Below are 24,583 nucleotides of genomic sequence, written 5' to 3' on the forward strand. Positions count from 1 at the left end.
GTGAGGAGGAGCTGAAGACCTTCAGACAGGATGTGGTGGTGCAATGGGAGAAGATTGGGGAGTTCTGTGTGTACAGAGGGGCCTCCAAATTTGCAGTGAATGGTATGTATCAGGGTGGCCTAGTAGGGACGATATTGCTTTAAGGTCACCAAGTGAGTTTCATGGCTGAGTGGGAATTCAAACCCTGCCCTCTCAGGTCCTAGTCCAACACTCTAACCATTACAACACACTGTAGTTTAAGGACTGGCGCCGTATTCCAATTAAGGCACCTACACATTCCTCAGGAATTTCAGGGGTTTTCCAATGAACAATTGTTAGAAACAAGAGCTGTGATGGCTCCCAGAAGTATCGTTATTTAGCCAATTGCTGATCAGGTTGAGACAAGCAGAAAGGCAACGCTTTACCCCTTCCCCAGAGCTTCATTTAGATGGTTCTGAAAGGGCCATTTAAGACTCAAGCAGTAATAGCATCTTGAGCATTAATCAATAGTATAATAGTCAAGTGAGTCAATAATGAACAGCTAGTGAAGTATTTGAGATACTTCAGCTGCTCTCTCACTTAGTTCTAGCCATTGTGAAGAAGTCACTTGCAGTCCTTCACAGAAATGATGCCAATCTACATGGGTGGAGTCAAATGCTTCTATTACTCCTCAGGCAAATGGCTATGGTCCTAACTGCACAGAACCTGTCAGTCCCTTTGGACTAACAGCAATCAATCCTTATTTGTATTGAGGGCATCATGCATGCTCAATTAACATGCCTGTCACTGACAGAAGGGATACCATCACTCCAAGCAGCTCTCATTTTGGAACTTGCCTGTTTGGGTTAACAGCAACTTTCTATTTATAAGCTCTGCTTCTAGCACAAGGACTTTCAGAGAGCTGCACCGCAGTACACTAAGGATTTGCAAAGCTACTTGAATTGTGTTATAAGCTAGTCAATTTTTTAAGAGCACAAGGCAAGTAAAGTTGATCTGGCTTAAAAGACCATACTCAAGATGCTCATCAGTGAAATGAAGACCAAAGTTGTCTTCACTGTTACCCCCCCCCCCCCGGCTTGGGGATCTGAACAAGTTCTTCACTATAAAGACAATATGAAGCATTACTTAGAAATACCATGTTGATGCCAGACACATACACACCCAGCCACAACCACAATCAAATAAAACCACTATATCTAGATGGGTGAAAATCAAAGCAAAACAATGAACATACAGGGTTGTATCTAACAATGTGTAAGCTGCATTTTGTTCATGCACCGAGACTTCCCCAACCTCTTCTTTCACTGCAAAAAGCTGCTTCTAACCCTCTGGAGCAGATTTTGAGTATGCAGAGGGGCTAATGTTCAATTATGCAAGTGGCAGTCTGTTCCAAAAGCAGATTGCTGTGCTGGATACCACCCACAGATGTGAAATAAAGCATCCAGAAATCACCCCTCATCTTAGGTTTATTTATTTACACACACACATACATACACACACTTTAAAAAAATGAATCCTGTCTGAATAATTGCTTTTCCAGTCACTGCTATTGCAGGAAACAAATTCAGGTCAGGTGTTTGCCAACTAAAGTCCTGTGGGGATAAATAGAATACTCCTGGGGACTGCTTGTCAGACAGCTTTTGTTTCTAGGAGAAGCAAATTGTGTTCAAAGGCTGCTACCTCCTTCAGATTGTCTCTCTCGTTTTAAGGGTGTTTATTACAGCTGCATTAATTCCAAATTGGCCATTAGCATTCTACCGCATGATTGTTCCAGCATCGCACCAAGTACATGACACAGAATGCCAGAATGTTCTGCAGCAGACCTGTGTGCTTATAGTCACATCCTAGTAGTAGAGAGTGGCTTTGACACCAGTGGCAACCGAAATATTTAAAAAGCCCAAAGGATAACTGATGGCGGGGGGTGGGTGGGGGTGTCATTCAGGGAATTTCAATTCCCTGTTGACCCTCATTTTAGAGAATAGTTGATGTGAAATCAGTGAGTAGCATTAGTGAGCAAGAAATGCACTTAGGAAAGTTAAGTTATTGTGGGGAAAGAAGTCATTTTCATGTTGCAACTACTGAATCATGGCACTGTCTTGCTCTTTCCAAAAATGCTCCCTGCCTCAAGCACAATCTCTCTTGCTGCAGAGGAACAGCACAACTTCCTCAGGGGGCTGCGAGCCTCAAAAAACCTTCCTCATCCTGGTGCAGTGATTAAATATGTAGCTTAGTTCTCTGCCTAGGCTTTTTTTGGACACACGAGGATATATTTTTAGCAGCACAGAAGTGAATTCAGAACAAGATTCCCAGCTGGAAAAAGGCACTGGATTTTTCAGAAATTCAGTTGCTTTCAGTCTTGTCCTCAGCATGCATTTACAACAAATATAGCTATGTGCAAAAGATATGAAGACTAATTTAGGAATTATCTTGACCCATCTGATTTCCATTCAGTAAAGTCTTATAATTGAAACATTTCTTCTTTTTATAGGAGGGTAGATCTATCAAAAGCAAATAGCCAAAGTGGTTTGATCTCATTGGGGGTCTGAGCTTACGTAAGGACTAGATGGGTTTTAAAAGAGCTGAATTGCACCGAGTTGTTCGGTGGAACCAGATTTAGGAAGCTTTGTTCCTACACAGAAAGCTCTACTATCACAACAGGAGGAAGTGATGTGCTTGAAAATCTACCGACAGATAGAAGCTGGTTTCCAAAGAACTATCCATCTATATTTTATCCTTTGGTTAAGCCTACACCAATAGCAACTAACCAAAATTAGTATGACTGATACAATGAGAAACTTATCACCAAGTAAAACATCAGGAAGTTGTCAGCATAAATATAAATATAAGGAGGTTTGCAGCATAAATATATTTTCAGCATAAATATATTAGGAAGTTGTCAGCATAAATGAATTTTATGTGCTGTTTGTGCAAACTTTTCCTTTTAATTTTTCATTGTTTGCCTTCTGAATACCTGAATATATCAAGAAATCAGATTTACTTATTTACGGAAAGTCCAAATTCTTTGCTGATAGACAACAGATTTATAGTACACCACTGTATGTACACAGAGCAGCACAAACTATCGGGACATGCCCATTTTCAGTTTATTGTCCTAAGGACAAACTTTTCAAAATAAACTCTCAACACAATATAACATTAAGAAGTGACAGGCAGTCCTATGTAGGTTTACGTCCCACGCAGTCCTATGTAGGTTTACGTCCCACTAAATTTACAGACTGAATTCATCAATGCTTTGTTTTTGAGTGGCCACTTCTGCACTCTTCCCCACCTTGGGAAGTAAATGGTGTTTTGCAAAAAGAAAAAAGAAAATATCAGTTACAGGAAAGCAGCCCCCTCTCCAATTGTAGAGATAATCCCCACATATGAATATGTTCTAAAAATTTAAAGGTCTTTCTTGTATGTATTGAATATAGCACATGGATCAACAGTTGGTTCCCTAGCTGGTTCCTCTCACCAATCTTAAGATGTCCAACCAGTCTATGATACTTAAGCTGTCTTGCCGTTTGTGTGACAAAACTTTCATCAGGCAAGAGTGCCAACTACTCGTTTTCCATATAAAATATCTGTTACCATCAGATGATATCTATGTAGTAAGAGAGAAATAGGACAATGAATTACATTTATTTAACAGCATCAAGCTTGGGAAATGGTAAGAAAATTGGAGGTAGATGTCACTACTACCCGATGGAATAAAGTATCAGGAACTCCGTATAGACCAGTTTTTATTCAATTAAAAACTTCAGTGCATTTTATGTACCATTTAAAAATACAAATAACAAGTCTGTTGGCACTTCTGTCAGTACAGTGGTACCTTGGGTTACATACGCTTCAGGTTACAGACTCTGCTAACCCAGTAATAGTGCTTCAGGTTAAGAACTTTGCTTCAGGATGAGAACAGAAATCATGCTCTGGTGGCGGCAGCAGCAGGAGGCCCCATTAGCTAAAGTGGTGCTTCAGGTTAAGAACAGTTTAAGGTTAAGTACGGACCTCTGGAACGAATTAAGTACTTAACCCGAGGTACCACTGTTTAGCATTTAAATACTGCAGTAAAGCCACTACAGTCATACCTTGGGTTACAGATGCTTCAGGTTGCGTTTTTTCGGGTTATGGACGCGCCTGCAGACACGGCGCTGTGGGTTGCGAATGCTGCGGGTTGCGAACGTGCCTCCTGCACGGAACACGTTTGCAACCCGAGCGTCCACTGTATTGTTGAATGTCTTATGGCAGTCCTAAGCTGTGCAAAATCACTAGTGACAAAAGTAGTAAATGTACAGACTGCAGGAAAAGGTACACAGGAAATGTTTCAGACCAGCATTTTAACTGTTACCCAACGACAAACAAATCCTGCACAACATTTCAAGTAGCAAATTACGCTAAACATGTCAAGAAATACTTTGGTTTTAAATATACAGGACAAGGGGACATGGACAGTTCTGTAAAACATCTCTAGGCTAGTGTGTGTTTTTGCTAATAATAATAATAATAATAATAATACAGCTTTCATAACAAATGAAAGAAGGAACCATATGGCTGTACAGCTATACAACATTTTTCCAGACAAGTGCAAAATGCCTGAAATATTTATAATTTATAATATACTTCAAACTACAAAAATTACATTTTATTTAATATTATAAAGCATCTTCATTCTACAAGCTCATCAGAATTTACTCAAATCATATAGTTTTTCTTTAAAACATCGAGATACTCCTTTCTGGCCTTGGACACTTCATCTTGTTTTGATGATTCATCAATTGATCCTATAGGGGAGACTCTAACAGGTCCGGTATCAAGTTCAACTGTAGCTGAAAAACAAGAAAGGCTTATGGTTTCCTACTAATTTCAAAAACGGCATTAATCTATCGTTAGGGTGGCTAAAAAATAATAATTCAGTGGATGACTGTTTCTCACAACAAATGCTGAAACTATTGGAAAACAGTGCTTATTTTGCTAGTGAACAATGAAATGCAGGTATGATATGATCTTGCTCCACTTAGATTGCTACTATATGTTAGCTTCAAAGAAAATGTCATATTGGAGCCTTAAGTGCAAATTGCAGTGTGATCAGACAACCATAGATCAGACAATTCAGTGATGTAATTTTTCTGGAGGATTTAAAATCTAATAGTTTTCTGCACTGTAAATAGACGAGTCTGATTTTGCGTGTTCATTTGTATTTAGTACAAAAGAAGTATATGCATGCTAATTTTACAAGCATCACAAACATTTTTTTCAAACACCCCAAAATAGTTGAAATATTATATGCGGGAAAAAAGTAAGATTAAAAGTGCACTGGCTCTGATTTAAATGTTACACTGAAACCAATTCAAGACTTTACCTTGAAATTATTTTTACTGGAATACTTGGAAATATTTCAAAGCATGTAATGTTGGGTTTTTTTTTTTTTAAAGTAACTGAAAATAGTTATTAGTTTTAGTATGCCTGAAATCTGTGAGGCTTAGTCCCATGCAAGTAGTGTTAGGACTGAAACAAATGGAAAGTTTTCTGGACCACTTCACTAAAAGCTAAAGTAAAGGGACCCCTGACCATTAGGTCCAGTCGTGACAGACTCTGGGGTTGTGGCGCTCATCTCGCTTTATTGGCCGAGGGAGCCGGCGTACAGCTTCCGGGTCATGTGGCCAGCATGACGAAGCCACTTCTGGTGAACCAGAGCAGCGCACGGAAACCTATTTCCGTGGTACCTATTTATCTACTTGCACTTTGACGCGCTTTCAAACTGCTAGGTTGGCAGGAGCTGGGACCGAGCAACGGGAGCTCACCCTGTCACGGGGATTCGAACCGCTGACCTTCTGATCAGTAAGTCCTCGGCTCTGTGGTTTAACCCACAGCGCCACCCGTGTCCCTCCACTTCACTAAAGCTATCACAAAATTTGGTCAGTAGTGTGACAGTGTGTTGCTACAAGACTGAACCTGAACTTGTATTACTAGATACTGAAGGCTCATCCACATAGCAGTGGATCTGAATTTGCTTTGTCTTCTACCCCCCTCTCTTTTTTTTGCAGTGTCCACATGACATCCTCTTATTCCAAGTAGCAACATGTATGTTCCCCCAGATCTTCCCAATCTGCAGATAATCCAATAAAGGAAGGGGGAAAAAAGAAGAAAAGATCATGTTATCCAAGTGCAGTTGCAATGAAGCTCATTGTATGGGAGGGATTCTTTTCATGTGTGCTGACATTTTGCTGGGTGCTTATCACCAAACCCGACTTCCATTCTGCTTCCATCAGCGCAAAGGAAAGGATGCAGCCTGCCCTTCCCCACTGGCTGTCAGTACCGGCATGTTTGCGGCATGTTTATTTTCAAAACACCTCTTTTGTACAGAAATGCTCTTGTGCAAAACAGCTATAATAGTAACATTTGCCCTTGCAGCTACAGGGGACGGGAAACGGAAAGGGGATAAAAGGAAGTGGCAGCCTTTCACAGGAGTGACTTCAAATCCTTTTCTCGCTTGAAGCAACACAAAGGTTTAAAAAATTACTGACTGCTCTTTTGTGCAAACCTGGTATATTGGGGGGGGGGGAATGTCATTTTTAAAAAAATGTATACATGCACAGCTAAACAAATGTTTGCACTTATGTCCACAACAGACCTCAAAAACATATGGTAGGTTGGGAAGTACATTACATGAGCTATAGTTTCCAATCCAAGGAGACAGCTTTAACCTTCCAGATCTGCTATTATACCACAGAGATCTTTGTTTTGTGGTGTACATGAATAGCAGCCAGAAACCTCGTAACAAGCTGATCTAGCAACTTAATTCTGATACTAGGATATCCCTTTCAGGTTCACTCTCAGATCCGATCCATGCTAAACAGGGTATCCATTAGGGATGCTTATTAGCACCAACATCGTTTAACATTTACTCATGATTTGAGTAACAATGATAATTATGTACCCCCTTATACAGTGGTACCTTGGGTTACATACGCTTCAGGTTACATACGCTTCAGGTTACAGACTCCGCTAACCCAGAAATAGTACCTCGGGTTAAGAACTTTGCTTTAGGATGAGAACAGAAATTGTGCGGTGGCACGGCAGCAGCGGGAGGCCCCATTAGCTAAAGTGGTGTTTCAGGTTAAGAACAGTTTCAGGTTAAGAACGGACCTCCGGAACAAATTAAGTACTTAACCCGAGGTACCACTGTAATGGGAACCAAGAAAGTTACGATACTTATGTATGCTAATTTCCCAATTTTATTGTCTCAGGCACAAGAAGAGTTAAGAAATCATTTAATCAACTGGCAGTGCAAGAAAAACTAAAAGTTTTGGTTTTTGCCAATAGGTTTAAAAAACACAAGTGGCAAATTGATGGGCACCCCAATGAGTGGGCGAAATCCTTTAAATATATAGATTTATGCTTTTCTTCAACTGGAAGTTGGAATAAACACTTCTCATATGCAAATACTGGTTATTAATGCAGTGAACTCTTTATCAAGGTTCTAATGGTGTAATGGAGCTAGAGATATTTCCCCAGCCCTCAAAAATTATGAAGCCAAAGTCACCTCACAATCTGTTATGGCACACAAATATAGGGATCTCTTCAAAAAACTGAACCTGGAAATACCCCAAAATAAATATCCTTGTGTTACTTTTGAGCTCCCCAAAGCAACTGAGACTTCTGTTCTCCATTTGGAAGCTGGTCTTCGTTCAGTGAAGGCCACATTGCATATCCATGCCCTTAGATATTGACTAAGATTTTAAAAGGCGATAGGGCCCATTTTAGTACTTTCTGCATTCAGGCAGACATTGAATCTTAACAATAGAGCAATTCCATCTTGGAATCAGGAAATACTACAAGTTATTGAAATGCATGGCTTCTCTTTGGACACTCTTGGTTTGTTAAGACTTTGAGATGGCATCATGCCACATGAAATCTCTTATTGTAAAACATATTTGTGCTGATCACACTTCTGCCTGTCTGTCCAAATGTACCCCTTGGTATGTCAAATAAGAGAGTAGTTATGGTAAGTGTTCCTAGATTTTGCTCATTTTCCATTTATAGGGGCATCAGAAAATACAATGCAGCCAAGACAGAGCTAGTGTTTCATGCACCTGCCATTCATTACATTGGCATGCCCGACGTCTTGCGCATATTTTTAAATAACAGCAGCATGGCTGTCCAGCAGTGGAAGAAGACCTCAAAGTAGCTAAATTTGAGACCCTGGTATATGTTTGGAATATTGCCATCGCCAAGAAATTTTACACACCAGTTAAGGGTGATAAGAAGATTAGACTCTCTGGAATCTTTCTGTGTGGTATTGAAGTTTTATTACATTTGCTAACTGAGCAGATTTTTGACATCCTCCAACACCTATGTATCTTCAAATATGGACCTTGGTATAAGATGCACAAAGTGGGGATAACATTCGGTCCTTCATTAAAATTTGATTGATCGTATAAACCGGTAAGTCAATCTGCAGAAAGCAATAAGAAGAGACATGACTACATTGACCGTTAAAAGTAGCATAAAGTGCTAAGATTGATAAAATCTACTGCTAGATCTATTCTACTTTGCATGTGTGTGGCTTGTGACTTTGTATTTGAATAAAATGTTGAATTTTTAAAAAAGCTCAATGGTACCATGAAAGTAAAAAAAAAAGGGAAAGGGAATCACTCCTCCTGGCACAGTTCTGCAGAGAGCTTTAGTAAAACAGTGAGGCATTGCATTGCTTTGCAAACACCTCCAACTTGAAGGGCCTGCCCCTTGCTCCCCACCCCCATCTCAGAGCCTAAGCACACATTTCAGTGCAACATGGGAATGAGGAGAGGGGAAACCATGGCTTTAAGTCTAAAGCAGAAAATGAAACTGTAGTGCTCAGATAATCTACTCTAGTTGAGTTTGTGCTCCTCTTCTGAATTTAAGTAACAAAACAATGAGGTCTTAAAGGGAACAGAAGAACAGGGAAGCGATGAAAGAACAATAGCTGCAGCTGGATGATCAGTAACAAGGGAGTGAAAAAAATGACGATGATCTAGATTAACCCTGTAGTCTGGAAGCAGCCAGGATTGATAAATGGCTGCACAACTTGGCAGACCAAGTTCAGATCCTACCTCACCACTGGATGTAGGCAGGGACTTGGGCATGACCTTGAGTTGGATTCACACCAAGTAAGACATCTGTTAGTTCCACGGATTTCAAAAGGGATGATGTAGTTATGACTACCTTCTGTGGATTTCAAGGGACTAAATTCCTATTGGGGGGACATTCATCTTTGTAGCTGCGGGTGACATCCAATAATGTCTACGTGCTAGCACAGTGGAAATCTGTTTGTCCAATGGGGCTTTCCTTTCCACCCACATGCACCCACAAAATCTGCACGGAAGAGTCCTCCTATGCTCCTGAGAAGATGCTGGGAGCATTGGGTGCTGCTGGGAGAGCAGAGAAGTGGAAGTCTTATTACTGGCACAATGTTGGAACTCCCAGTAATTCTACTTTTGTCCCCATCTTGCTCCTTGCTGAGTTCTCTGAGGACAACACTGAGACTCAGGGGGGAAAACCTGATGGACAGTTCTATCCTTGGACTGGTTGTAAGTAAGAAGGGAGGCAGGTGGGGGCTAGCTGAGGGCCAACGGGGGTTAGAGGGGCAGTGCCCTGCTCCCACAGTCTCCACTGTTGGATCTTACTGGTTAGCGACAAATTTATTTCATTTCATAAATCCCTTTTGAAGCAGTTTTCCAAGAAAAAATGAGATTCTTTAATGTTAAAACGCTCTTACTGAATTAAAAACAAAACCAACCATATAATTATTTAGCCCTAGACCAGGGGTCTGCAACCTTTAAGACAAAAAGAGCCACTTGGACCCGTTTCTGAAGGGAAAAAAACTGGGAGCCGCAAAACTTGTCATTATAAAAATAACTTTTTTCTCACTTTTTTATTATTTCTTTGTTTGAGCCCTCAGAATTACTCCTCCTCATAGAAATAAACGTTAAATTAACAAGTTACCTTTTTTTGTGTGTGTGTGTTCTTCACTCCCCTTCAAAACAGTGACTAGCATACATGCCCCCTTTCAATGCAGTAACCAGTGTACATGCCCCTTACAATGTAGCGGGCGGGTGGGAAGGTGACGTCGGGACGGTGCGTGACTAACGCACGCACCGCCCCCATGCGACATCACAGCCAGTACAGCGCCCGCCACAGTGGGGAGTGTCGGGGCGCACAATGCGCCTCCTCCCCTCGCTAGTATCCGCCCCGGAGCCGCGGCAAAGGTGTAAAAGAGCCACATGCAGCCCCGGAGCCGCGGGTTGCAGACCCCAGCCCTAGACTGTATACTTCTTAATTATTTGTATAGTCCTTTACACCGTTATGGTGTTCATCCATACAATAAGCCCATGGCATACCTTAATATGGTTGTTAGTCTCTTATGGAAAGGAAAACAAGGCTATTATTAGTACATTAAATGAACACTTTGTATTGAGCATTTGCTTAAAAATATAGATCTGCGAAAATCCTTCATTTTAAAAAATGGTGCAAGCCAACGTGAATGGATACTTTGATTTAAGCTAGGTTTTCAATCACATTGTTTAAACTGTACATATAGAGTCACAGAATTGTAGTTGGAAGAGACCATGAGGGTCATCTAGTCCAACCCCCTACAATGCAAGAAACTTTTGCCTAACATGCAGATTGAACCCACAACTCTGAGGTTCAGAGTCTCATACTCCACCAACTAAGCTATCTATGACTATGTATAAAACCATGTGTGGCTTTATTACTGAAGACAAACAAGCTCATCAATGGAGAACTGGCAATACATGTCATGAAAAAAATAATGAAAGCCCAGCCTTCTTGCACTTTATGCCACTAAAGCATTGCTACTCGTTAGAGGATCAGTACACCAATTCAGCTACTGAGAATCTTTGGTAAAAGAAAATTATAATGCACATTCTGAAACAGTCGTGATAAAGCCCAAAGGCAGCTATCATGTACAATTTATACCAATTAAAATGTTCATGAAAAGAATCGTTCAGTAAGGTTTTATTATTTATTTATCTAATTTGGAAACTGCAAAAATAAAACAGTGTTTTGGCATATCACCTCTGAATACTATTACTGGTATCAGTTTGTAATGAATATTTCACAGCAGGATGAGTTTTTAAATTGCTAGCACGCTGTTTTGTTAACATACCTTGTTCTAGTTCCTTGGCGATAGTTTTTTCTAGTTCTGTCCGCATCTGAAATTACATTATGTGATATTTTAGTAGCTATAAAATTATAGATGCAAATGTACATTATTCATTATGAAATGTCAACATCAGAGCAACTTTCATGTTGGGTCAAATATTCCACCTCTTATTTTGATACCAATTTTCAGCTCCCTGTTTTCAGGTAGCCTCAATCAAATTATAGACAATTAACTTTTTATTTAAAAAACTTGGACTATTTGATAAAATGAGCAACTGAGAGGTAATGTGACATCAGAAGTCAAGGATAGTTTGAAAGTGTGGATCATAAATATAAGATACTACCACAGTATATGCCAAGAAAAAAAGAGGAAGAAATGAGGTTTTTTGTTTTTTAAAAAAGATTTTAAAAAATCTTTTCAGAGGAATTCTACATACAGTACATGTTCTAAGAAGCAGGTAATTTCAATCACTTTCAACATCCTTGGGTGAAAGTGGCAAAGGTAATTAAATTATTCTTTTTCTGATTAGTTACTTAAGCAAACTGAGTAAATTAAGAGCAATCACCCACAATCCCATGTCAAGGTTTTTAATGTAGGAAGACAGTACTCATTGTAGTTCACGTGTTCTTTGAATTGTTCAGAGACTCACAGCGCAATCGTATGCATGTTTACTCAGAAGTAAGCCCTGCTATGTTTGATGGGTTTTACTTCCAGAATATTCGCATAGGATTAAATGTCTAAACTGGAGATCAGATCTACATGCTGTGTAGATGCCTACTATCTTCCCTACTTACTAGTACCCATTATATTAGATGGAATCTCCATTTTCAGGTGAATGCAAGGAAGTGTTGGTAAAACAAGGGCATTTCTAACTGAGAAGCCAAATCAGGAACTAATTGAGGCATATATGACTAAGGCTACAGTTTTCATTAATTATTTCTATTTTTCTTTTTCTTTGTTCTAAAAGGTAATGGAATAAGTATAATGTATTGAAATTATGCTATACATATTTTTGAAAAAAAAATATAAATATTAAAAACCATCTGAGAAGTTTAAATATGTAGTGTAGCAGCAAAAGTTTAGCTTCTTTTTAGCTAGTCTACTGCATAATTTTACATAATTTTAAACTAAAATGTCACTGAATTTTGTGCAGTACAAGGAATCACATGGCATTGAGCAATGCGGAGTACACACCTTGTTAAGTGTCTGGCTGTAGAGAAGAAAAGGAAGAAATAGACTTTTGATCAAGGAGCTGAAGAAGTAAAGAACAAGCCATAAGTGTATAGGTCTTGAAGGCAGAAAGGAAAATGACCAATTTGTAAGTGTGAGGAAAAAGGGAAACTTTTACAATGAAAAAATTCTAATCTACTCTGGGGATGCAATCATATAGACTTACGGGGTAAGTCCCACTGAACTCAGTGTGCTTTACTTCTGAGTAAACATGCATAGCATCTGGCTGCAAACCTGGAAACAGGGTTGGAGCCAGAGGAAATTAGGCATGTTTTAGTCTATTGAAAATCAATGACATGATACTCATGCCTAGAACTAAAGTGTGACTTCCTCTGGGTCCTGCCCAGAATTAGTAATTAGAAAGGCCGTGATCACAAATTCCCAGAGGAACAGCTATTCTGGCAAGGGTTTGTTCTGCATGCATTCTAGCCTTAACTGAATGGTCACTATCAGTACTTGTTGTATTGCATTTCTCACTGGGCTCCCTGCTTAGAATCCTTCTCCACCACCCATATGTATATATACCTGCAACAACTGAGGATTATAGTTAATGCACCTGATGAAATTGACTCTAGTCCACAAAAACTTACACCATAACAAAAATTGTTAGCATTTAATAATAGCTGGTGCCCATTTGCACTGCTGGAATGGAAGACAGGGAAGGTAACAGCAGGAAAGAGCAAGGGTATACCATAGTCAATTCTAGTTCTCTCTAAGACATGGCATTACAGTAAACATCTTTTTCAAATGCATATATTTTCAATTTTTAAATGTTTCCTTTTTTTGCAGGGTTTTAGGCAGAGGTTCTCTCCATTTTATGCATTTTTTCATAATTTCAATTTTATAATATCCTTGTGATGGAGGGATTAGAAACAAGCAAATGATTTTTGGGAGGAAGGAGAAAGAAGGCAAGGCTTAAAAGAAAGACAAAAGACATTACACTGAAAACAAGACTACAAAGGTGCTACTTAAGGTAGGCATTGCCATATTTTTCTTTTTTCTTCCCCCCCATGCCTTACAGCTTATCTTAGGGCTGGGGAACCTGTGACCCTTCAGATGTTATACTCCAAGTGTGTCAGCCCCGGCCCATGTGGACAATGGGCAGGAATGATGGGAATTGCAGTCCGGCAACAACTGAAGGGCCACAGCTTCTTTATCCCTGCTTTACTCTGATCAGTTTCAACTGGAGTCTGTTAAGACAGGAGCTTCCAAACTTTTCCCATTTGAAATTTGCTAAAGATCTTGGAAGACCACTTAAATATTTTTCTGCCTGTTGGAGCAAATTATACTGCGGTGTGCTAGAAGGTATATGAGTTTTAATTGTGTTTTAATTGTATTTTTACAGATATGCCACGGACTCCAGTTTGGGAACCCCTGATCTAGTATTAAATGCCAATGGCATCAGTGTAGATGATATTACCTCTAAGAGATGCTTTCTGTTGAACAAGAAGCATCATATTGCACCTACTTCTTGCCTTGGTAATGAACTAGGCGAGAGCCAACAAACTGAAGCTCAATCCAGGTAAGACAGAAGCACTGTTAATAGGTGGTTCCTTAGACCAGATGGCTGGGGGGTTGCTTGCTCTTGACGGGGTTACACTCCCTCTGATGGGGAGGATATGTAGCTTGGGGGTTCGCCTGGATCCTTTGCCATCACTTGAGGCTGAGGTGGCCTCAGTGGCACAGAGTGTCTTCCATCAGCTTCAGCTGCTGGCCTAGCTGAGCTATCTGAACAGAAATAGCCTAACTTCTGTTGTCTATGCTCTGGTAACCTCTAGGTTAGATTACCGCAATGCATTATATGTGGGGCAAAACTCAATGGCCAGATTGCTCAGCAGAAAAAGACAGTTTGAGCATAACACCAATCCTGGCCTGACTGCACCAGTTGTCCATAAGCTTCTGGGCCCAACAGAAAGTGCTGGATTTGACCTATAAAGCCTTAAGTAGCTGAGGACTGCAAAACCTCAAGGACCACCTTGAACTGATCTCCACTCTACAGTCAGCATTTTATTTCTTGTCTTGCTAGTATCAGGAAAAGAACTAAAGAATGCCAATGTCTTTGTTTTAAATAGTGTTTGTTAAACAGAAATAACTGTTCATGTGAACATGATCTAAAGCTACAGCCTTACAGAAATGATAGCTTAAGAATGACATTCACGGTTACTCACCTTTGCTAGATAACCTTCCACTCTCATTTTTGAGGATGCCGTACTTCCCGTTGGGTTCATGAATGCACCTCCAAAGCCAGGAGATCTGCTTAATGCTAAGTTGCTGCCAAGACTCCCCACTTGAACTGTTTCCAAGACAGGACTTGAAGAATAGCTGCCACTCATAAAGCTGTTAGCAAGTAAAGACTTGCTTTTGTGGCGCTCATGTAAGAGCTTGGTGCTGGCTTCTGTTAATTTCTCATTAGCTCTGTGAAAATTTCAAAGGCAAGTGAGAAGTTAAGCAACAGTTTGTCTTAAAAGAGTGGAAACATTTAACATTTGTAGCAGTGGGATTCTAGATAAAGTGTTGTTTCCAGCCCATAACAGGAATGCTCCTGTTCAGGGCTAAAGCTAGCCTGGAAAAGGGCCCTTGTACTGCTATTCCAGATTCATGGGGCTAGTCAGTAGGGACACTCAGGAAAAAGTGGCACCCCTTTCTTCTCCATCCTGAAACTGTTCTCCACTGTGCTATATAAGACTAAGGGCTGGGTACAAGCCTGGCTGTCAGCCCCAAACATGATTGTGGGGATGGGTGGTTTATGAAGAAAAGGAAAGAGATGCCCCTTTTCTCCTCATTTAAAACCTCTCTATATAGCAAAGGGAGGATTTTTCCTCCCATCACCTGCTAATGATAGGCCATCATGAACAACTGCATCCTTTTATGGGAGTGGGAAGGTTAATAAACATGCTCAGTTTTTAGGGTCACCCATTATTTTCTTTTTAAATCTACAAATACGTACTTGTTTTGCAAAACTGGGCAAATTCTCAAGTAAGCAGAAATCATTACCTTCTCTGGTTCTGTTTTCCTGCCCAGCTAATAAGCATGGGTCAATCAAGTGTGGTATTACAATGAATAAGCTGTGGCCCTTCCGGAAATAGCGGCTGGACTTGAACAGTTAGAAATATATTCTATAGTTCATCTCAGACCTGAGTACAGTGGTACCTCTGGTTAAGTACTTAATTCGTTCCGGAGGTCCGTTCTTAACCTGAAACTGTTCTTAACCTGAAGCACCACTTTAGCTAGTGGGGTCTCCTGCTGCTGGTGCACTGCTGGAGCACAATTTCTGTTCTCATCCTGAAGCAAAGTTCTTAACCCGAGATGCTAGTTCTGGGTTAGCGGAGTCTGTAACCTGAAGCATATGTAACCCGAGGTACCACTGTACTACTGTGTAGGTTAGCTGGATGTACTTACTTATCTTTTTCTCTCTGCTGTATATGGGAGAGGATTTTGGGAGAGAGGTTGGTTCTGTCCCTTCATTTTAGTTCTTGAAAGGGAAATTCTATTAGGCTAAGAGAAAGCATTTTCTTTCCCATCCTAATGTATCCTTCTCCCTAAAATTTCCCTGGCACAAGCCACAAGGAAGAGAATTGTCAGAAGACTTCTGAATTACCGATCCAATTTACTTCCCAAAGACTTTCTCATTTTTCGTTCTTCTGAGTACAGTGCTTTATATTTTTCCAATTCTGAATGCACTGATTCTCTTTGTAAGTTGTTGTCTTGCGGTCTGTTTCTCAGTATAGCCAGCTCACATTCTAGATCTTTTATTCTGTTCTCCAGCTGATTTCTCAAGGAAGCATAATTAGTAGCTCTCATCTGCTCCATTGTTTCTTGTGAAGCAGCCTGCGTCTGGGACACAAAGTGTCATAGTATTAATTTAGAAGATTTATATTGAGATAGCTGTCTTCATAACACCCATATTTTAAAGAAACCCAAAAGACAGACAAGAAGGATTAACCAGAGTGCTTATTGGCTGCCACATCACCTAGGTTCAGATATTTGATAAAAAGATTTAGCAAGTTATGTTGTCTATGAAATTACAACAAATGGTTGATACATTTACCTGCAAAAACAAATTGACTTGTTCCAGTTTTTGACTTATATCTTGCCTAGCTCTTTCTTCAATCTCTCTCTTGTACTGCTCAATTTGACTGAGGTCCATCATATTGTCCTGTATATGGCGTTTGAGATTAGTTATTTCTTCTTCTAGCTTCTGTTTGCTTCTCTCCAGTAATTTCATGGAAGACAACTGATCACGTAGTTCACAATTTGTAGATTCCACCTGAACACGTCTCGCTGACTCAACCTCCAACTGTTGAGAAAGTTCAGCAAGAACTCAAACAGGGAACTAAGACTTCTTCAAAATAAAATAAATCAAGAAAAGTTTACATAAGTTCACAAGAATAGTGCTGACATTTAACTCTGTAGCAATAAATGATATATTGAGGATTCGGTTACAGACCTAGGGAGATGTAGGTTGAGGAAACTGACTATGTGCTTTTAACAAGGAATGCATTATTGTTGAACAAATGGACTAAAACATTTGAAAATACTATTTAATACAATCACTTATGAAAAATGATTACTTTAGAAAATGTTTTAATTGTATTAAAGCAAGAGGGAAATATACCTGGGTTCTTAGGTTGCTAACTTCCATCTCAGCATTAGAGAATCTGTTCTTCATTTCTCCATGTATAGTAGTAAGAGATGAACTCTCTAGACTCTCATATTCTTTTATCTTCTTTTTAGCTGTTTTTAGAAACTTTTTAACTCTAAAGAGTAATATTATAGAAATCACATTAAACACTGATGAGAAAACCTGGATTATAGTTTTACTCAAATTGCTTAAAAAATTCAAGAGATCTTTCTCTCTCTCTCATTACTCCAGCAGAAACATAGTCTTCATGGCTGAATATACAAGAGAACTGAAAGTAGAATGGTTTGTTCCTTCCAACGCATGTAGGCTCAATTTCAGTTCCAAAATTAGGCAAACTCAAATGGACTTACCGTATTTTTTGCACCATAACACTCACTTTTTTCCTCCTAAAAAGTAAGGGGAAATGTCTGTGCGTGTTATGGAGGGAATGCCTACGGGTGGCATGCCTACGGATTTTCCTCCTCTAAAAACTATGTGTGTGTTATGGCCGGGTGCGTGTTATAGAGCGAAAAATACAGTAGTTATTTCACAATATAGGTAACTGGACTACTTAGCAAATGTGCACATCCATTTGATGGACTGCACTGGTGAAGCAGGCAAGTCAGCCTTTGGTAATGACAACAGCACTGCCACAGAAGACATTATTACTCCCTTTCCAGGTCCCTGTCTTCTGTAGTGCTGCCACTTTTACTTTCACTCACCCAGCCGCAGGATCTTTGGTCACTGCTTACCCTGAGATACAATAACTATTTCATCCCTTGACACCACAGGGTCTTCATGTTGCACACACTGTGGGTCCATGCACAGTAAAGCAGTGGTGGGGGAGCAGACAGAAAACAAACACAAGGGGACATGTATTGGGATCAGTTTAGGCTACAACTGATTACAGATGAAACAGGTTTAGTGCAGGCACTGGCATGTATCTAATCAGCCTGTCTGCTGTTGGATGGACAAATGGTGAAAACTGCTTCTGGTGAATCCAGAAGCTGGCAGGGCCAGCACCCAAGTCAGTCATCTGGACAGGAAGTGCTGTCCTGCAAGGTCCCACCCCCAACCTGCTGTGACTAAGGATTCAGCCCAATGTCTCTTCTGCCCTCAAAGTTGTGACAACTGCAATGAGATATGCAAAACCCGCAGATTTAGACAATTTGCTTGCAGGACAAATTCCTCCCTGGCCCTAAAAAAATCAATGACTGACAACTATTCAGAGCAAGATCTGAAACTAGGGTAACCCTGGGCAACCCTGAAATCACCAAAAATTAAGGAGGGTGGGAGGGGAACTCCAGTAAAGACTGCAGGGGCAATTTTACCACTTACATTCTTGACTGCATTGCAAATGGTTAGACCAGATGACCCTCAGGATCCCTTCAACTCTACAATTCTATGATCTCTTATTCCCCCAAAGCAGACCGGTATTGGTGAAGTTTTCACCCAGAACTCCTCTGAGGCCCCACTCCCCAGAAGTACTGACTGGCTCTTGGGGTCTTGTGAGTTTCCACTGGCCTCAGGCACAGCCATAGAAGGCAGAAAACTATACCTCCATTGCTCAGCAAGCTCACCTCGCTCCCACTTCCACACAACTGCTGCTCCCAATTAAACAGTGGAAAGATAATTCTTTACAGTTCAAGAGGGTGCAGGGCACTAAATGCAAAGTAAAATACTCAACAGAAGCAGGGCACTGCCTTTTAAATGAATGATTACTTTCAACAGGGTAATGTTAAAAGTATTTCTAACAGGATTTCTATAAAACCAAAGCATCCATTTATTATTAGCAGAACAATAGAAACTTCCTTACCCGCTGCATTCTTTTTGTAGTTCTATGTTTCTTTTCATTTCTTCTTCTAGCCGTGCTTCCACTGATTGCTTCAACTCCACTAACTTCTTCACTTTTTTCTTTTCATGCTCCAACTTCAAGAGAGTAAGCACAACATCTTTACACTAACACTGTTCGTTAACATTTAAGAAACACATCAAGCTGGGCATGCAAGTGCCCTTCTGATCACAGAAAGAATGTTTTGCCTCCTGTGTTCAAGTGCTAACTGAGAAACAGAAAACAAAATGCAAAGATATTCCTCTGATTGGGAAAATTCCCATTTCCCCACAATCTCCAGAAGTTTGATTGCTAAGCAGACCATGTTCCTCTTTCTCAGAGGAAGACCCCCAGAGATAGGGAGAAGGTGTGGAGAGGCCACAAATACAGTTCCGGATAAAAGCTACTTCTGAGACGTGTTCTGATGTTACGTTCCACCATCTGTCCCACTACCTGGTTTAGGCAGCTTCCTACTGGTAGGGAGGGAAGCATCAGAACTGGTTCCTAGAAGTCTCTGACAGGATGGACTAACCAAACTTTGATACTGTTGCTGTCTCTTGGCTTCACTTCAGCTTTCAGACCAAGTGGGATGAGAGGACCAAAAATTCCATCCACTTGCCTTAGGCGGTGGAACTGAAAGGACTGGGGGGACTGGTACCACTGGAAAGACTTCTGAAAGGAATGTTGATCATCCTTCTTTCAGGCCGTTGAAAACACCTTCTTCTTATCTTTAGATTCAACCAGCAAGTCCTGGAGAGCTGTGCCACCAAAGATCTTGCTACAGAACCTACCATAGCTAAATCTGAGTGAGAAGTGTTATCAACATCCGATGCAGCACCTGCTAAAAAGGCAACGGCCTGGAAAACATTCAGTATAGCTTTGCAGACTCTGGTGGGCTCTTGGGTGTATGCCAGGCCCACCCACAGATGGGCAGCAAACCTACACATTGAGAACTAGTGGAGGGATAGACCTGAAAGACAGGCTTTTCAGGTCTATCCAGGCCTCACTGCTCAATTGCCAGCCAGAAAAGGTTAAAAAACTGTTCTCTGATGCTGGTTATATATATTTGTTTACTCATTGAGAGCTTTTACTTTGAGACTACCCCCCAAAGGAGGTGCCCATTTGAGGTTGGCTACAAAAAACAATATTTAGGTTTGTATTTTTTGTGAACTTACTTGCAATGATTCACAAAAAAATAGGCACCAGGCAAAAACATTCCTTTTCCTCTAGGCTTTTGGCTAGTTAAACAATCTATGGCCTTTAAAACTTTTTTGGGAGTATTATTATTTTTAATTACAGTAGTGCCTCGCAAGATGAAATTAATTCGTTCCGCGAGTTTTTTTGTCTAGCGAATTTTTCGTCTTGTGAAGCACGGTGTCAGAAAAGTTTTGGAAAAGCTTCAAAAATCGCCAAAAACCTCAAAAAAGGCTACCACACCGCGTTCTATGAGTTGCTCCTCGAAGTCAAGTCGCAACTGTATTAAGGGTGTTAAGAAAAAGGAAACAAACTTGCAAAAAACGCAAGACGTTTTCGTCTTGTGAAGCAAGCCCATAGGGAAATTCGTCTTGCGAAGCAGCTCAAAAACCGCAAAACCCTTTCGTCTAGCGAGTTTTTCGTCTTGCGAGGCATTCGTCTTGCGGGGCACCACTGTATAATTGGATGAAATTTAATAAATAACTAAATAAAATTACTAGGGAGGTACCTAATGTTTACTCTGAGTAACACAGAACACAGAACAGCTTGACACAGGCTTAACTGCATTCACACTGGACTCACCTGAGCCATTAGCTCTGTCTTTTCCTTCTCAAGCTCAGAAAGGCGAGCTTCAAGTTTTGATTTTGACTTTACTTCTTCTTCCCACATACTTTGAGTATCTTGTGCTGTTGCTGAAAATATGGTTTGCGTTTGGACCTATGGAGCAATCAGAATGTGTTTTGATGAAGAACTATCACAGAAAAAGCCATCCAGACATTTATATAAAAATATAGACTCCATTAGGTTGTCACAGAGCCAACTACCAAGCCATAATTTGGCGATAGGAGCAGTAACCACAGGCTTGCTTGCTCACTTCATAATTCCCACACCCCCACCAGCCCTTGGTACATATACTCCTCCTACAATGCTTTGCTACCATTTGCTACAATGCTTGAATTAGGCAAACTGTGGTTACCACTAATTGTAGTTTCCCTCAAAAACAGGTATTGAAATCCACTTAAACAATTGTATCAGTCCTTTTTGCATCACAACTGAGAAGAGTAATTTGCTACATACATTTTAAATATAAATTATTAAAATTATACATAAAAATTATATGTAATCATCATTATTATTTAATTATGATGATGATGGAGTAAGAAATAAAGTATTATTTTCAGCCTTATGAACCAAATTCTGTTTAATCTTCGGAATAAATATTTAAAGACTTGAGGTGATATTCAACAAAATAAAACTCAGACACCCATTAAAATCAATTGACTTGATACATTGATTTCAGTGGGCCTGCTTTGTGCATGATTAAGGTTGGCTATCACCCTTTGCCTTCAATCTACCAGCTGAAAGCTAGTTTTATTATTCACCAGTGATTTCTGTCACATTTAAACTTTCCCTGTTTGAATTCTATGTAGAAGACACTGACTGCAACTTACACACATTTAGCTTATGCCCATTGAGCTGTATGCACTTAGCAAAAAATATATATAATTTAAAAGGGGGTAGAAAGTGTGTCGGTGTCTGGGAAAAAAGACTTTGGCAATCCCACTTGCCTTTGAACCCAATGAATGTTGACTATATGCGATTTTGGCTTTACGCGCTATCCCCGGAACATAACCCCCATGGAAGTTGAGAGTCACCTGAATAATCACTTTCCTTCTCCACATCCCCAGCTGAACATCTTTGAGCCCATGAAAGCACAACTTGGGTCAGCTATCAGTTGACTCCATCTGTGCCTTTAAAGCTTTCCCTTCTCAAGTGGGGAGGTAGTCCAGAAGAGGAAACCTGCCCTACTTGAGGAAGGACAGGTGTGCTCCTTTCCTTTCTTCTTCTAAGTGATTTCATACCTGACACATCTTTCTTTCTGTTTAGGGTTACTGTCTTTCTGCTTTCTTAAGATTTTGCTTTTTTAAGTTCTTTTAGAAATCTCATGGTTCCCCCAAGCCTGCTGATATATCTTCCTCTTGTGTGTAAGTGGTGCCATTTTGACTGTGCAAGGATCAACATTTATCCCTCACCTTGGGATAGTCACAAGGTACTCTGCATGCTAATTTTCATAATTTTAAAACAGAAAACCCCCCATATTTCACTTCTATCCTATGAGCATGTATACTCACAGACAAATCATCAGCACATTAGAAATCTTTACCGCACCTGTTGCTTTAGTTGCTCCTCTAAATTGACTTTTGCTCTTTGTAAACCATTTATCAATTCCTCAAGACGACTGTGAATCTATTTTTTCAAAAAAAGAAAGGAAACCAAAAATTAAATTATTAAGCTAAACTGAAATAGTTCTCTCCAGATATCTTGAAGCTACTACATTCATTTCAATAACATTGAATTAACCTGATTAAAGTTTTTGAAGGTGACCTAAAATATTAACAGATATTTGAATGCTCTCATAACATTACTTTGCTCCTACATAATTTGTAACAGATTACTGTTTGTGGAATGCTCTCCCCAGGAAGGCCCGCCTACCACCACCCATATATATATCTTTAGGTGCCAGGCAAAAGCTTTCCTCTATTACCAGGCCTTTGGGCTTTAACTATGTGGGGCCTTTTAGGATTTTTATAATGTATTTCTTTTCTACCTTGGTTTCAATGTATCTATGTGGAATTTTTCCTTTCTGTCCTTTTAAGTTGCTTTGGGTTGCCCTGGGCAAGATAAAGTGACTAATAAATTTAATTTATAATAACAATAATAATAATAAACTGACAGCTGCTGGAATCATCTAGAAACAATCTTCCTACCCATCACCCTCTCCTTTCCCAATCCTACTGATGACTTACAGAGACACTATTCTGCAGGTCCTTTTGAAGTATCTCAATTCGACCAGCTTGTTGAGCAGCTGTTGCTTCCAGTCTGGCATTTTCTATTTCAAGACTTAAAGGGAATAAATAAAAAAAAACCAAAGTCTCAAGACAACACATAATAAATATATATATATTCTATATACATTTGAGTGTAAGTTTCCACAGCAAATACAATTCATTAAACACTGCTATTTGATAACATTATCATTTGATACATAGCAGCTCTTCATTTCAACACATGCTTAAAATACAATGTCCACACAGTGGCAGTATATTTTACCTCTGTATATGGTCTTCTAATTGTTTTTTAGAATTAATTGTTCCTGTTAACTCTACCACCAGATCTTGTAATTTTTGTTCCTTGTCACTCAAAGTATTTTTAAATTCATGAATATGTCTTTCAGACTGAAGATGTTGCTCTTCTGACTCCTGCAACTGTAAAAACAAAGAAACCACAACAGAACATGATTGGCTAAAGGGGCTTGGTAATATGATAATCATGTTTCCAGTTGACTATAGAACTAGAACAAAGTTGCTATGAAGTGAGAGAAAGAAGGTAATTTCGTCTCTGAAGCCACTAGCAGCAAGGATGCCCTTGGAAGCTCCAGGAGAACCAAGAGGTTTGCACCTCCTCTATGTCTCCCCTGGCTATACAGATCAGCTTTAAAATACCGTATTTTTCGCTCTATAACATGCACCTGACCATAACACGCACGTAGTTTTTAGAGGAGGAAAATCCGTAGGCATGTCACCCGTAGGCATTTCCTCCATAACACGCACAGACATTTCCCCTTACTTTCTAGGAGGAGAAAAGTGAGTGTTATGGTGCAAAAAATACGGTACCTACACCAGATGGAATAAAATGAAATCTAGTCTCTTCATATCTATGGCACAACCCTTTTGAATCTCTATTTCAAGCGAGATTGGTTATATAAAGGTACAAACATTGTTGAAATTAAATCCATCTCCATTCATACATGCCACTATTCTGCCTCAAAACGAGGATTTCAAAAAGCGAATAATGGGCTGAAGACATATTAGTCAACATTTAATAAACTATTTTAATCATACCTTGAATTTCATCCTGTCTATCTCCTTTTGAAGATGTTGCTTATCCTCTTCTAGGTCAATACGATAACGTGTAGAAACTTCCAGTGAAGCTTCTGACATGGACTGTTTTTTAAGAGAATCTGCAAGTTCTTGTTTAAGTTGCCTTATTGTACCCTAAGAAAAGAAAAGGTGATTTAAATGATCCCTATAGCTTGTAGAGAAATTTTCGCAGAATACTATCTGCAGTGTTTCATAAAATCTCCAAAGTACCCCTAAGTGCTTCAGAGGATCCTGTTTCAGTTCAGGGTGATTCAGCAAGATCCTGCTTTGAAGCCAAGAAGCCCTGAATCTCTCTGAAATAGCCCCACTTTAGTTCTCAAGTCATGATTCATACAAAACTCTTGCACCTGGCAATAGATTTTCTTTCAGACTAAATACCAACTCAAATTTCGGACAGCGCATGCCGATTGCTTCTAGCTAGCACTCATTCCTATTTATTCCGAATGTAAAGATTTAAAAAGGGACTTCTCCAAGTGTTTTAAATACACAAACTGGTTGTAAATGCAGTTCCCCTTTGTAGTATATTCCACAGTTTTATATGGTGTGCAATTTTAACATCTGAGGATAAGGCTCATTCAGAAGACAATTGCAGAAAAATTCTCTATATCAAACCATAGTACTGC

At 39.8% G+C, this 24,583-nt stretch overlaps 1 protein-coding gene across 10 annotated transcripts in view; it reads right to left on the reverse strand.

The window, feature by feature from the left end:
* Window positions 1-3,705: 3,705 nt before the first annotated feature.
* ANKRD26 (ankyrin repeat domain containing 26) overlaps window positions 3,706-24,583 on the reverse strand; it is a 59,224-nt gene continuing 38,346 nt past the window's right edge. For 7 of the 10 annotated variants that reach the window (XM_081211351.1, XM_081211348.1, XM_081211350.1 and 4 more), the window contains 12 exons: window positions 23,922-24,074; window positions 23,131-23,285; window positions 22,827-22,920; window positions 22,189-22,266; window positions 20,602-20,736; window positions 18,811-18,923; window positions 16,989-17,130; window positions 16,422-16,670; window positions 15,972-16,207; window positions 14,542-14,788; window positions 11,147-11,192; window positions 3,706-4,805 (listed from right to left, as the gene is read on the reverse strand). In XM_081211351.1, coding sequence (XP_081067477.1) covers window positions 4,672-4,805; window positions 11,147-11,192; window positions 14,542-14,788; window positions 15,972-16,207; window positions 16,422-16,670; window positions 16,989-17,130; window positions 18,811-18,923; window positions 20,602-20,736; window positions 22,189-22,266; window positions 22,827-22,920; window positions 23,131-23,285; window positions 23,922-24,074 — 1,782 coding nt within the window. In that variant the 3' untranslated portion in view covers window positions 3,706-4,671. Of the gene's footprint in view, window positions 4,806-8,265; window positions 8,435-11,146; window positions 11,193-12,337; window positions 12,396-14,541; window positions 14,789-15,971; window positions 16,208-16,421; window positions 16,671-16,988; window positions 17,131-18,810; window positions 18,924-20,601; window positions 20,737-22,188; window positions 22,267-22,826; window positions 22,921-23,130; window positions 23,286-23,921; window positions 24,075-24,583 lie in introns of those variants that run through there. The other 3 variants (XR_014012523.1, XR_014012524.1, XM_081211353.1) reach the window with 3 other exon arrangements.

The sequence above is a fragment of the Podarcis bocagei genome (assembly GCF_964188305.1).
Source record: "Podarcis bocagei genome assembly, chromosome: 10".
NCBI lineage: Eukaryota > Metazoa > Chordata > Lepidosauria > Squamata > Lacertidae > Podarcis > Podarcis bocagei.